At 35.2% G+C, this 16043-nt stretch overlaps 1 protein-coding gene across 1 annotated transcript in view; it reads right to left on the bottom strand.

The window, feature by feature from the left end:
- The window catches only part of LOC107753190 (CUGBP Elav-like family member 4), a 38271-nt gene extending 22818 nt beyond the window's left edge, over positions 1 to 15453 (bottom strand). Inside the window, exons 1-7 of the mRNA XM_016569314.1 lie at positions 15424 to 15453; positions 14103 to 14231; positions 13930 to 13994; positions 13614 to 13693; positions 10417 to 10545; positions 6329 to 6408; positions 532 to 675 (exon numbers count right to left, since the gene is read on the bottom strand). Of these exons, the coding sequence (XP_016424800.1) occupies positions 532 to 675; positions 6329 to 6408; positions 10417 to 10545; positions 13614 to 13693; positions 13930 to 13994; positions 14103 to 14231; positions 15424 to 15453 (657 nt within the window). The remainder of the gene's footprint in view (positions 1 to 531; positions 676 to 6328; positions 6409 to 10416; positions 10546 to 13613; positions 13694 to 13929; positions 13995 to 14102; positions 14232 to 15423) is intronic.
- Positions 15454 to 16043: the final 590 nt, after the last annotated feature.

The raw sequence follows: 16043 nt of genomic DNA, 5'->3' as shown, positions 1-16043 counted from the left end.
CCCCCCCCCCCCCCCCGTTTTTTTCTAGATTCAATCCCATTTTTCTGTTTGAACTGGTTCCAGATTCCATATTTTTCCTGTTTGAACTTTTCTAGAAACAATTTCCCCGTTTGAATTTTTCAAGATTCCATATTATCCATGTTTGAACTTTTCTAGAATCCATTCCTGGTTTTAATTTTTCTGGATTTAATTTTAATGGTTAATTAAAATTTTCGTCATCAAAAAAAATGTCTAATTAATTGCAATATTTAAACATACAATTTAATAAACATTTTACAAAATAACATTTTTATTTGATTAAGTGTACAGCCCTATTTTTGATTTATTCATCCAAATGTTGCCAAATTCCGTGACATTCCACATTATACTGTAAATTCTACTTTTATGACTGGATCTGACTGGACTGAAATCATAAAGCTCTACAGGTAGGCAATGACCGTAGACATGGACAAATGTACAGTTTAGTACAAAGCACTTTTGTGGCACAAACAGAACCTCATAAAGGTGACTGGTAATGTGTGTGAGACTCACAGCGTGTGTGTAAGCTCCATACGATCCAAACTGGATGGTCATGGGACTGAAGATGCCGAGCTGTCCAGCCATCTGGTGCATCCGGCGCAGGGTCCGTTCCTTATCGGTGTCTGCAAACTTCACCACCAGACTAGAGGACGCGCCCTGAACACACACACACACACACACACACACACACACCTCAAGGTATATTCTCTGAAAACAAGTCTTAAGGAAAAGCATCATGTTCAATTCATGTCATTTCTGACAGGAACTCCATTCACAGACATTATTCTATGGAAGCTTGTTTCTACCTCGCAATTCAGTTTTTTTTTATTTCCACCACTGAATAAAAAAATCTAAAAGTAATTGCGACTTTCGCTCACAAATCGACTTTTTTTTCCACAAGTGAGAGTTCCTCACGATTCTGACTTTTTTCTGAATTCTGAGTTTATATCTCATAGTTCAGTTCAGTGTCCGCCACGGAATAAATATAAAAAAGGGAATTTGGTAAAAGGTAATGACTTTTTATCTCAAAATTCTGTCTTTTTTTCTCGGAATTGCAAGTTTTTATCTTGCATTTCTGCATTTTATATCTCAGAATTCAGAGTTTATATCTTGCAATTCTGACTTTTTTCTCTAAATTCTGATTTTATATCTTGATTACATCTTGACGCCACAGAATAGAAAAAAGGTAATTGTAACTTTTTATCTCACAATTTGGATTTTTTTTTCGCAATTGCAAGTTTATATCTCGCAGTTGCCTTTTTAGCTGAATTTTGCATTTATATCTTGCAATTCTGATTTTTTTTTTTTTTTTGCTGAAATTCTAAATTTGAATCTTGCAATTCTTTTTTTTTTTTTTTTGTTTCCGCAGAGTTTGTTTGTTTCGGTTTGTTTTATTCCATGGAATAAAAAAAAATGAATTGCAACTTTTTATCTCACAATTTGTACTTTTTTTTCTCACAATTGCGAATTTATATCTTGCAATCCTGAATTTATATCTGACATTTTTTTCTGAATTCTGAATTTATATCTCACAATTCAATAAAAAATGAATGACTTTTTATCTCACAATTCAAAATTCACAATTCTGTGTTTATATCCTCAGAATTGCAAGAAACAAGTCCGAATTGTGAGATGATAAGTTGCAATGACCTGTTTTATTATTTTTTATCCTGTGACAGAAAGCATCTTCCGCAGATCTTCTGCTGATCTCACTGTGACGTCGTCTCATTAAATCTCTCGGCCGCTGCAGCAGACATTGATTCATTTAATCGGACTCTACGGCTGTCATCAAGACACATGATGTGAGCGCTGGAGATCGTGAGGATCTCGTCCCTGCAGGACACATTAAAGTGAAGCCCGACGCCACGGACTCTCAGATTGACCGCTCTCGGCCGTATGGATCATATTGTGCTGTACGGACCTCAATTCATCACAGACCCATGTATGGGTCTTTAAGTGCATTCAAACACACACCAGGATCATCATTTGATTTTGTCGGTATTCATAATTCAAGTGTAAATGTACAAGAATTGCATAGTGCAAATCATAAAAAAAAAAAAATAACTATTTTATATAGCGACTTTAAAAGTAGCTTCTCAAGGTGTTTAACAAAAATAAAACACAAATAGCATGTATAAATACAAATCTTTATATAAAAATGCTGAACATCCATATAAAAAAAATATAATAATAATTAATTAATAAAATAAACAATAAGTCTAACAACAAAAAATAAATAAAAAATTCTAATAAAACTAACCTAAAAATAAAGATAAGAATTGTGATTATGTTGTGCCAACTTAACCATATTTTGGGGACAAATTTGTTCCCAGAAGTGAGTAAAATCTGATACAAATTTATTTTGGCAACATCTGGGAACATCTTCATTTGTACAAACAATATAAGTATGAAGAAAATTATAAAAATAAATAAATAAATTAAAATAAAGGAATGCAGAAAGTTTAGGTTAATTTTAAGTATTAATAACTAACCGTATTTAAAAACTATAGACATTCATGAAACATCATCTTTTATATAAACAAAGTATAACTGTGTGTAAGTGTGAAAATAAAATAAATAAAATAGCCTTTAAAAATCACACACAAAATAAATTGTGAAATCAGGTCAACATGTTATAAGTGTTACATTTAAATCCATATTTAATCTCAGTTATTATGAATGCAATAAAAAATCAGTTTATGAATTCAGTATTTTATGAAGCTCAAAAAAAGCATCTGTAAATGTTTGTATATCTCTAAAGTTGTACATATGTTAAAGGGTTTATGTTTTAAAGCAGTCAGTATGTTGATTTTAGACATATTAGAGGGATGTCAAAGGTAACGCAGCTTTGATTTCCAGTTGATGCATATACAAAATATTTTTTTATTATTATTTAGGAAAAAAAGGAAAGAAAACACTAGAAATTTTTTTATGCATTTGCCATTTTTAAAATATAATGTGTTATTTTTAACTAAAGGTGTGTGTTCAGTAGCATGTTAGTGTTTGCTGTGGTGTCTAAACTAGAATGATCGAATGCCATGGATATTGTTATAAGTTTTGATATTGTGTCAAAAATGTAAAATCATTTGCTAGAAACACACTTTATGTACAGATGCTAATAAAATTACACACACATGCACGCACGCACGCACGCACACACACACACACACTCACACACTCACACTCACACACTCACACACTCACACACTCACACTCACACTCTCACACACACTCTCACACACACACACACACACACACACACTATTCCCGGACGGTCCTGTTTAATTACTGCACTGGAACGCTGGAAACACACAAACACAAGGGCAGCTGGAGACGTGATTACAGACAGACCATTAAACAAACATAAAGAGAACGAGATGATGGCGTCTACATCACAATCATCTCATTATGATGATGTCTGGACGTTTGCCATCTTGAAGCCCTGCGGCAGCCGGCGGGGTTTAATAGATATCAGACGCTCTGAAGACTCGCTGAGGTCAGAAAGTAAAAGATATTACGCTGAGGAGGAAGAGGACAGACACTAAACTCAAGCTCAAGCAGATCTCGTCTCATCTGCACCGCTGCTCCCATGATGCCATTCTGCCACAACAGCACTTTCACGTCCCAGCAGTGATATATTACTATAATAGATACTATTATAGTTTCTACTAATATTTTAAATTCATTTTTATTTTTATATTAGTTTTTTACTAATATTTTAAATTCATTTTTATTTTTATATTTTCAATTTTCATTTGTTAAAGCTTTAGTTTTTTATTAGTTTGTTGTTTTATATATATATATATACTGTATATATATGTGTGTGTGTGTCTATCTAGTTTTTTTCATTTTTATTTCGGTTTTTAGTGTTAAGTTATTTTAGTAAATCAAGCTAAACTAATTAAAAATAAAAACGTTGCCGTGCCAGCTAGCTGAAATAAAATAAGATTGTGTTTTTTATATTTTATTTTCTATTTATTTTATGTCAGTTAAGATTTATTTAAAAAAAAAAAAAAAAAGTTTTAAAATAAAGTTTTAGACAATTTGTTGTGTGTTTTTTATTTATATTTTCAGCTTTTTTAAAATTTAAAATAAAGTTTTAGACAATTTGCTGTGTGTTTTTGTCAGTTTCATTAGCTTTAGTTTTTATATAAATATGTCTAATTTTAAATTAATTTTTATTTCAGTTTTAGTGTTAATTATTTTAGGAACTCAAGTTTAACTACATGAAAATGAAAATGAAAAATAAGTTTTTATTTATTTATTTTATATTGATTTTATTTCAGTTTACATTTACTTTATTTCAAGTAACAAATATTTTTATTTTATATTTTCAGCTTTCATTTGACTTTTAGTTAAACTTTTGGTAATTTTGTTGTGTTTTTGTCAGTCTTAGTTTTTTTTTTGTATTTGTAAATAAGCATGTAGTTTTTATTCATTTTTATTTCAGTTTTAGTTATTTTAGTAAATCAAGTAAAACTAAATGAAAACTTAATTTTATTACAAATAACGAAAATTTATTTTTATGTATTTATTTAATTAAATATAATAATTCTGTGTCCCAGTGATCGAGTTTTAATTAAAATAACAGATTGTAACTTTACATGAAGGTCACATTAAAACGACACATTTTAGACACTTTGTATCTTCATGCCTTTTATCATTTATATTTGCTACTTTTTAAATGTCTTCTAAGTTTCAATGTTACTGTAATGTTTACTTGTTACTTTCAATCTTTAGCTGAGACTTCAGACTTCACAGAATATGAAAGTTTAAAACTATGATGACATAAACTTCAGAAATCAGAAAACTCATAAAAAATGTCGTCACATGTTCTCCACCGGTTTTTTCCAGACGACAGCAGGTGTTTCTGAAACGGTCGTGTTCTTCCGGCTGAGAGCCACATTCCCGCAAACAAACACAACAATCATCCGCTGCTGGATCTCGTACGAAATGAATTTGCTGAATTTGATAAGCGGCAGCGGGAGCCGTCATCTCTGACAGTCCCGGCCGCCGAGCTTCTCAAAACTAATCTCATTTGAGGAGAGAAAACCTTTGACTTCAGAAGAGCATCTGGATTCAATTTCACACCGGCCGCCGAGATTTACATAGCAGAGAAATAAAAAACTATAACCTGAAATATAATTGCTGAATTGGACAGAATGGAAGTGACAAAAGTGACACATTCAGTTTTTACCAGATTAAAAAAAATCACTGACCTTTACAAGTTATTCAAGTTCTTTCACAAAAACACCTGCCTGTGTGTGTTTAAGGTGAGAGGAACATTTCACTCCAATCAAAAGAAATTATATTTTGCATAAATAAAAGTACCATTATGATTTTTTTTTGCATTATTATTGCCTTATTTTCATATCAAATCAGCACATTTTACCCATAAATTCTCATCACTGTAATGTGTCCAGATCTTGTACTTTTCAGTTGTTGTAATTCTCATTATTCTCAGTGCTGAGTCAATAATAGTACACAATACTTTTGACTGTACTAAAGTAAAATATAAAATGCATATTAAGATTTATATACATTTATATAGAAAATACTGTAATAAAATGTTTTACTTAAATTGGCATAAAAACATACATACTTTACAATTAAAATACATATATTTCTTATTGTTTGTTTTTTCCACAATACAGTAATACAAATTTGAAGGTAAAATGTGTTTCATTGCCATGAAAATAATGTCACTATTTTCCAAAAATTCATTTACTTCATGCAAAACAGGGTTATTAGCATTAATTAAACCATGAAATAAACTTATTTGAAATAAACATATATATATATATAAGTTTATTTCATGGTATACTCACTGCTCTTGAACTTTAAAAAAGATATAAAGACTATAGTGTTATTTGATTGGCATAATTTATTACATTTCTGTAGGCTACCTGTAAATCATTGTTAGACCTGCCTGACATGCACCGTTTCCATTTGTATCTTTATTGTATAGTAGGCTATTTTGTGCTATTGCTTGTAATTTGATTTGCTCTTATTTTACAACTGACTATTTACTAGTTTTTAAAAATGTAGCCTATTAAATTTATATTGGTTAAGCTAGTAGTTGTAGCATGTATCGAAATTGGAATAAAGGATTGTGATTTTTTTGCTGTTATCTAAAATTTTGCTGTCATAACTGCCTGTTTTTTTTTTTGTTTTTTTTTCGTGGCTGGTAAAAAATATTCTGGCCGGTAAATTTCCTTAAGTCACCGGCCATTGGCAGGTCTGGCAAAAAGTTAGTTTTAGGCCCTGCTGCTTCTCTCTCTGTGTGTGTGTGTGTGTGTGAGACGCTCACCGGCATCGTCTGTCCACCGTGGAGACTGTTAATCGCAGCCTGGGCTTCTGCATGACTGGAATACTTTACAAAAGCACAGCCTGTGGAGAGAAAGAAAGAATGAGAGAGAGGTTAGTTAACTAGTCCAGTGAAGACTGAAAGATTTCATTAGTATCACAGTTTCCACAAAAATATATTACAGTAAGTATTGCTTCATAACCAGACCAGAAAAATAACCAAAGCAGTTCTGCTGATTCCACAGGAAGTGCTGTGTTTCCCTGCTGTGATTTGTGCTGTTTTTGATTTTGTTGGTTTGTTTGAAGGGACTGAATCTGAGTGAATTAGATGGATTCAAACAGATTTACCCATCATGACATCCCTACAGACAGAGAGTTAAAGCATTTACTACGGTAACAAACACAGAGACTGACCCAAATCCTTCACATAAACGTTAATTATAATGACTGTAATAACTAACATAAACTCTTTTTGGAAATGCAATTTTTAAATATATTTTAAGAAATGTGTGTGTGTGTGTGTGTGTATGTGTGTGTCTGAACGCTTTAACTTTTCCAGAACTTTGCCGGGAGCCGCAGAGAATGATGAGATGAGAAGAAGATGAGAAAGCCTTTAGACATGACAGCGCACGTTTGAGGGTTTCAAATCTGATGGTTAGGGAAAACGCTTCGAAAATCCCATCTAACAAACCCACAATCATCAAACCCTGCTGACCCCAAACGCCCAGCAGCCGGCCCGCAATTCATGCGCTTGGACGCCAGAAAATGACTTTTAATCTCCGCAAACAAGATGCATTAATGCCGGAGAGAGTGCCACACTTTCATGAGACAGAACGACACTTCAGAAGATGAGAAAGCCTTTAGACATGACAGCGCACGTTTGAGGGTTTCAAATATGATGGTTAGGGAAAACGCTTCGAAAATCCCTTTTTGATTCGGGGAGAAACATTTGGACGTGAATCCATCTGAGCAGCAGTGATGCTATCTTAACCAGCGCAGCTAAAGCTTCATTATTCAGGACAGAAATCCAGCCGACTACGAGTGAAAAGAGAAAGAGAAACAGTCGCAGCTGCAGTTTCCAACATCATTTACAGTCTCAAGACCACCAGACACATGCCACACACTGCCTATAGAAAAGAAAATCATAAATTAGATATTTTCAAAATCTTAAATGTTTCACACAGACAGCAATACGATTAAATGAAGAGCAAGTGAAGTCCTTGTTTCTCAGATGTTTCTCCCGAGAAAAAGAAACCCAGTAATCTCACGTGTCTCCATGCTAAAGCAAAAATAATGTCTGTATCCAAACACGTTTCAAACACTTCCGCCAATCAATCAAACAGATAGTCCCGCCTCAAACTGAACGTGATTGGTTGATTCAGAAGCGGACGTCATGCCAATCAAACTAACAGATTAATGTTCTGAAAGCGTCACAGTTTTTGTTAGTGTCTCTGAACATGAAACTGAGCACACAATCCATCTGAACATCTAAACATTACAAATGTCATCTTTAAAGGGACTCTGAACATTAAACTGAATGAAAAAATGCATTTACTCTGAAGCAATTTTCACTCAGAAATCACTAGTGCATTTCACAAATAATTAGCAAGTAACACATTGAAATTCTGAAGCAAAAAACTGAACGTGATTGGCTGATTCAGAAGCGGATGTCATGCCAATCAAACTAACAGATTAATGTTCTGAAAGCGTCACAGTTCTTGTTAGTGTCTCTGAACATGAAACTGAGCCCACAATCCATCTGAACATCTAAACATTACAAATGTCATCTTTAAAGGGACTCTGAACATTAAACATAAATGAAAAAATGCATTTACTCTGAAGCAATTTTCACTCAGAAATCACTAGTGAATTTCACAAATAATTAGCAAGTAACACATTGAAATTCTGAAGCAATGTAAAAAAAAAAAAATTATAATATTATATATATAATATTTGTAATATTTGCAACTTTAATAAATAATTTTTACAGTGCAGAATCAAACTAACAGATTAATGTTCTGAAAGCGTCACAGTTTTTGTTAGTGTCTCTGAACATGAAACTGAGCACACAATCCATCTGAACATCTAAACATTATGTATGTCATCTTTAAAGGGACTCTGAACATTAAACTGAATGAAAAAATGCATTTACTCTGAAGCAATTTTCACTCAGAAATCACTAGTGCATTTCACAAATAATTAGCAAGTAACACATTGAAATTCTGAAGCAAAAAAAAAATAAAAATTTTTCAAAGTTGTAAATAAAACAACAATTACTGGAGTACATTTTACAAGTAAATACTACATCAGTTTTTCTACTTCAAAGTGTTATTTACAGTTTCTTTAAAATCATTCCTACAATATTTCAGTGCAGGAAAAACTGAAATAATATTTTCTTGTGAAATGTACACCGATAATATTTGTAATATTTGCAACTTTAATAAATCATTTTTTACAGTGCAGTAAGTGTTTGAACATCTAAAACAATGACACGCATCGACTTTAAGGGCTTCAGGTTGAATTAATAGCAGAAAATAGTGGAGAAGAATTAAAAAAGTAACTTCAGTTCTCTCAAACACCGCAAAAGCTGCAACTACATACACACACCACTGATGCACCTTGATGAAACACACGTCTTTATCCAACAGGCATAAAGGCTTTTTACGAGTCAATAACTATAAATACAACCACAGCAGTGAAAGTGTTTGTGCCGTTTACTGCTTCATTCAGAACAGATACTAGTTATTTAGTGATCAGCAGCATAAAGAGAGATGATGATGAAGAAGCGGAGAAAGGGAGAGAAGAAGAGGGTGAGAAAGTGAAGGTGTGAGTAGAGTGAGAAAGACATACACTATGTCTGAAATAACATACTACTGTACTACTTTAACTACTGCTGCAGTATGTAGTGTGCACACTGAGTACAGTGTGTTAATGATCTCTACTGAAAACTCGATGATTTACTACATTTGACAAAATGTGCATTTCTGCACCATCTATTTCCAGCGTGATAAATCATCTCTTTTTTGACTAATTCTTTTAATTGTACAGTTGAGACATTTTTTTTTTTTGCACACAATTATAAATTCCTGTGTATTCCAAGGTCATGGGTTCGATTCCCAGGGAATGCATGAAGTGATGAAATGCATAGCTTGATTAAAAAACTTTGGATGAAAGCATCTGATAAATGCAACATAAATTCAGGTAAGTAAAAGTTATTTAGAGTTGAAAAGGTGTTTAATTTTGTGTCCCAGTTCATTCTTCACATTGGAAATTGTAGGGTCACGTCAACAGCTCTGCGTTACTGCACGCTGCACATTCGAATAAACGCCCTGAATACAGAACATTAACATACTATGCACAGTTTATATACTGCATACTTCAAAAATAGTACAAGTAGCATGATCATATGATTTTCCAAACACACCTAAATATGAGAAATCAATAAGAGAGCTTTTGAGGTTTGTTTGTAGACATTCAGAGTCACAAGACAGACAGATATTAAGTGTGTTTACATGCACAAGATTATACAAGACTACTACTTAAACTGTATTTCTAATTAATACACACCTAGAGTTTTAATTGTTGTCCCAACTTTGCTTTTCATGTAAATGTAATCAGCTTATTCAATATGCATGTCTTGTAATAAATATTAATAATCCATAATTTTATATTATTAATATTTATTTGTAAATATATAAAAAATTATATAAATATTTAGTTTTAATAAGATTTTCACTGGCAATACACCAAAGAATGATAATAAGTTCTCTTTATAAAAAAGCATTGATGTAATCCCATATACTTTTGCTGGAAAACAACAGCACATGAACAAAACATTACTAGTTTAATTATAATGATCAATTAACTCTAAACAATGATTCCAAGTCATTCTCAAAATCCATATTAGCCAGCTAGATAATGTCGAAGTCACAGTCAGAAGACTGATACATGCATCAAACCAAACCGGCTGATTCATATGTAAACCTTAAAGCAGGTTTTCATAGCGAGTCGATTTGAACAGTCATGTGTTTGAGTAACAGAGGCTGAATGAGGGTCAATGGCGGTGTGTCAGAGAGTTGTGTCGGTGCTGACCCTTACTGGCCCCATCAGGCCCCCGCAGCACGGTGCACTCCTCTATCTGACCGAACGACTCGAACAGCCGTCGCACATCTTCTTCACTCTGCTGCTTCCCCAGCATGCCCACAAACAGCTTCCGGTCTTCTGAGAGAGAGAGAGAGAGAGAGAGAGAGAAAGAGAGAGAGAGAGAGAAAATACTCAGTATTTTTGTCTTATTTTGTTTTTTTTTATATAAAAGACTCTAAAAATGGTACAATAAAAACCTTTTAATTGGTTAACTGTAAGTTCCCTTTACTGTATACAGGGATAAATCCTAGGTGTGTATGACTTTTTTCTTTCAGACGAATCCAATCGGAGTTATATTAAAAAATGTCCTGATTCTTCCAAGCTTTATAATGGCAGTGAATGGGTGTTGAGATTTTGAAGCCCAAAAAAGTGCGTCCATCCAGCATAAAAAGTGTCTCACACAGCTCTGGGGGGGGGGGATGAATAAATGACTTCTGAAGCGAAGTGATGCATATGTGTAAGAAAAATTTCCAAATTTTAAACTTCATAAATTGTAATCTCTAGCTTCCGCTAATTGTCGTATGCGCGTTCATGAGTGAGTGGCGTTCCAGCGGATGATGTAAGCGTAGGGATAAGCTCTGGTGAGAAGTGACGAATGCGAAAGCGCAGCGGAGAGAGCAAAACAAAACACGGGTCACGAATTAGAAGTACAAAACGAGGATTTGTAAAGAAAAATGTGGGAGGATTTCGATATAAGCCAAGAGGAGACTGGTTTTCCTATTCTGTAAACAAAACTTGGTTCTCACGAGACTAGCATATTCTCACCAGAGCTTACGCTACGCCATCCGCTGGACATCACTCTCTCGTGTACGACAGTTAGCGGAAGATAGAGATCACAGTTTATAAAGTTTTAAATATGGATATTTTTCACAAACACATCGATTCGCTTCAGGAGGCCTTTATTAACCCCCGGAGCCTTGTGGAGCACTTTTTATGATGGATGGACACACTTTATTGGACTTCTGTTGGACTATTGAAAAATAACACCCATTCACTGCCATTATAAAGCTTGGAAGAGCCAGGACATTTTTAAATTAACTCCAATTGGATTTGTCTGAAAGAAGAAAGTCATATACACCTAGGATGACGCGCATTCTGATGATAAGTGATGAATGATTAAGCGCAGTTGAGAGAGCAAAACAAAACACCGGTCACGAATTAGTAGTGCAAAACGAGGATTTGTAAAGAAAAATGTCGGAGGATTTCGATATAAGCCAAGAGGAGACTGGTTTTCCTATTCTGTAAACAAAACTTGGTTCTCACGAGACTAGCATATTCTCACCAGAGCTTACGCTACGCCTACGTCATCCGCTGGAATGAACACGCGTACAACACTTAGCAGAAGCTAGAGATTACGGTTTATAAAGTTTTAAATATGGATATTTTTCACAAACACATCGATTCGCTTCAGGAGGCCTTTATTAACCCCCGGAGCCTTGTGGAGCACTTTTTATGATGGATGGACACACTTTATTGGACTTCTGTTGGACTATTGAAAAATAACACCCAATCACTGCCATTATAAAGCTTGGAAGAGCCAGGACATTTTTAAATTAACTCCAATTGGATTTGTCTGAAAGAAGAAAGTCATATACACCTAGGATGGCTTGAGGGTGAGTAAATCATGTAATTTAAATGTTTGGGTGAACTATCCCTTTAAACCTTGTCTGTGAAACCGGGGGTACATTTCATATACGTTTACAGGGAAATGCTGATAAATGGCAGATATCTTTTTTTATGCATTTTATAAATTTTTATTAAAAAAAAAACCAGACCTAATATTTAAAGTAATTTTACTCCTCAAGTAAATGCATCTTGATTTAAAAATGTGTAGGCATTTGTTCTGGAAAAGACCAACAAAATACAAAAATGGGACTGCATTATATTCTGCAACATCTTGACAGACCTGGGACTTAAGTTCGGCCTTCAATACCATCATGCCTGACCTTCTCTCAGACAAACTGACCCAGCTCTCTGTACCCACCCCAATCTGTCAGTGGATCACCAGCCTCCTGACAGACAGGCAGCAGCTAGTGAGGCTGGGGAAACTCACATCCAGGACTCTCACGATCAGCACCGGCGCCCCTCAGGGATGTGTGCTCTCCCCACTGCTCTTCTCCCTGTATACGAATGAATGCACTGCAAAAACCCCTCTGTCAAGCGCCTGAAATTTGCAGATGACACTATCATCATCGGCTTCATACACAACGGAGACAAGCGCTACAAAGCACCGACCACCAGAACAGCCAGGCACAAGAACATTTTTTCCCCCCGCAGACTATATTCAGCCTGAACAATTAAAACTTTCATAACTATACATTGTCCATTATAACTGACACATTTGTACACAGCATCTGAAAATTTAACATTTGTAAACTACATAAACTGTACACTTGTAAATAACATATCTGTACATTCATTAAAACAATTATGTTTTTTTCTACTTCTGTATTATATCGCATTATTTAATTTTCTGTTTTTCTTGAATTAGTGTTATATTTCATCTCTACTGTGTAATGTATGTCTGCACTATCATGTGCGTTTGCACGATGTCTGCTGTACTTTCTTCTGCACCGGAAACTCCTGTCGCCAAGACAAATTCCTTGTGTGTGTAAACTTACTTGGCAATAAAGCTCTTTCTGACTTCTGACTTCAATATTTCATGCCCTGTTAACTGTATTTTATGCTTTTGCCAGATCTTTTTAACACTGAACCAAGTAAAAAAATAGCTGAAGATGACAAAAAGTTCAGAGGAAGAAAAAGTTCAGAAGTATGAAGCACAATGTGAGCATGAGAAATCATGGTTGGATTCTCGGTTTTAGGCCTGAGATGCTCTATACAAGTACATTATTGACTGTTTTTCCTGTGATGTGCGCTTCATTCGCTCATCTCAACACACACCGGTATCCCCTCATTCATCAGTTCTCCCTCAGCGCTTCATCTCTTCTGCCTGACAGCTTGTATTCCCTCCACATCCAGTCTTACATAAGCTGTTTTAATAGAGCTATGCACTGGTGTGACCCCAGACTCATCATCTGTCGTCTGTACTGTACCGGAGCTTTACATTATGCATACAAGCCCTCAGAGAGCTGCGGGACACGACACTCATCCTGAGTGGAAGAGATCAGAGACCATGGCAAACTCACTCCATATAAGACAACTGAGATACAGCTGAGACACAACTGAGATAAGGCTGAGATATAACTGAGATACAGCTGAGATATCACTGAGATGTAGTGGAGATACAACTGAGATATAGGTGATATATAGCTGCGATACAGCTGAGATATAACTGAGTTATAGCTGAGATACAGCTATGGCGGATATACAGCTGAGATACAGCTGATATATACAGTAGATGAGTTATGGCTGAGATATAGCTAAGATACGGCTGAGATATAACTGAGATATAGCTGAGATATGGCTGAGATTTAATTGAGATAAGGCTGAGATATAACTGACATATAGCTGAGATATGGCTGAGACAGCTGATATACAAATATGGCTGAGATATAGCTGAGATACAGCTGAGACACAGATGAGATACAACTGAGATAGAACTGAGATATGGCTGATATATGGCTGGGATATAGCTAAGATACGACTGAGATATAAATTAGATATAGCTGAGATACAGCTGAGATATAATTGAGATACGGCTGAGATATAACTGAGATATAGCTGAGACACAGCTGATATACAAATATGGCTGAGATATAGCTGAGATACAGCTGAGATGCAACTGAGACAGAACTGAGATATGGCTGAGATACAACTGAGATATAGCTGATATATGGCTGAGATATAGATGAGTTATGGCCGAGATATAGCTAAGATACGGCTGAGATATAAATGAGATATGGCTGAGATATGGCTGAGATATAATTGAGACACGACTGAGATATGGCTGAGACACAGCTGATATACAAATATGGCTAAGATATAGCTGAGACACAGCTGAGATAGAACTGAGATATGGCTGAGATATAACTGAGATAGAACTGAGATACAGCTGAGATATAGCTGAAATTCACACATTCACATAGAAAAGTTATTTTAAATTGTAATAATATGAAAAAAAAAAATGCAGCCTTGGTGAGCAGAAGAGACTTCCTTAAAGAACATGAAAAAAACATAATTAATAACTACAGATAGATAGATAGATAGATAGTTAGATAGACAGACAGATAGACGGGCAGACGGGTGGATGCCGAAAAAGTGCGGGGGACGAATTTACGTGATATTAAAAGTGGGGGGGACACGTCCCCCGCGTAATCTACGCCCCTGGATAGATAGATAGATAGATAGATAGATAGATAGATAGATAGATATGCTTAAAGAATAAAGAGAGATAAAGCAACCAGGTGGATGTGTGTTCAGTGGGCAACTAATTCAGCAGTGTGTGTGTGTGTGTGTGTGTGTGTGTGTCAGCGATCAGTCTTACCAGTGTAAAATTCACTAGTGTTACTGTCATCATTAAACAGGTCATATAACAATTACAGGATTCTTCCTGATCTCTGATGAGTCTGATGCAGTATGTAGAAATACTTTTTTAAAACCCATACATCACAACACGACGACAACATCAGATCTGACAACAAAACCACAACACATGTGTATATGAGCGCTGTTACCTATTTAATTTGCAAAGATCTTAGCCAATTTATATAGAGAAGTCTTAAAGGTACAGTACACAGTCTGTGTGATTGTAAGGATCAAAATTACTGTGAAAAACTAAATTATGACTGTAATGATGCACTAACATTAAAAGTGGACCTCAAGGGAAAAATACAGCATCAGCGTCAGCTGTGTTACATCATGAATGCATGAATATTATAATCTGTTCACTGTAAAGCCTGTCTGCCTCTCTGTACTCTCGATCGGGGACCGGGGCTCCGCACACATCAGGGGCCACTCGCGCGCCCCATGTCAGCTTAACAAGCTTAATTAACTAGCCATAAGCGCAATAATGACCGTTTCCGACATGTTAGTCTACGCTGAGATAAATGAAATTAGCCACAGAGGATGCTGGAAGTTCCTGGAGCGTTCCTCAGGGACAGATGGGAGAGAAATTGAATTTACAGTCCGTTATCTTTTCATTCCCAGACCTATGAGTTATATATTCACCATCTCGGCGTCCGTGGCGCTCACGCTCAGGAGATGGATCACAATTAATTAGCGTTCACGCCTGACCTGAGCCGCACTTTAGAGATGCTCGACTGCAAAGTGCAGCTCTATGGCATAATAACCAATGCTGATCTCAGACGCTCTGATGTCACTCATCAGAGACACACACACACACACACACACACACCTGCACTTCAGAGGGACTCACTTCTGTTTAAATTAAAACATATACTGTATATGTGCAGCATCTGTTCTGTACCCCAGAAAATACTATGACTTACAAAAACAAACAAAAATAATGCACTTATATTGTCTATGGAGCAAAAATAGGCAGCTTGAATTTTTTTAAAGCACTTATTGTGCAAATGTTTCCATGTTTACTGGCTTAACATTGTCATCTAAGGAGTTTCGCTATTGGATATATATATATATATATATATATAAGGCTG

This window comes from Sinocyclocheilus rhinocerous, unplaced genomic scaffold (assembly GCF_001515625.1).
Source record: "Sinocyclocheilus rhinocerous isolate Xijiao unplaced genomic scaffold, SAMN03320098_v1.1 scaffold1703, whole genome shotgun sequence".
Taxonomy (NCBI): Eukaryota; Metazoa; Chordata; class Actinopteri; order Cypriniformes; family Cyprinidae; genus Sinocyclocheilus; species Sinocyclocheilus rhinocerous.
The sequence above is the reverse complement of the archived record's forward strand: the minus strand, read 5'-3'. Positions and strand labels throughout refer to the sequence as shown.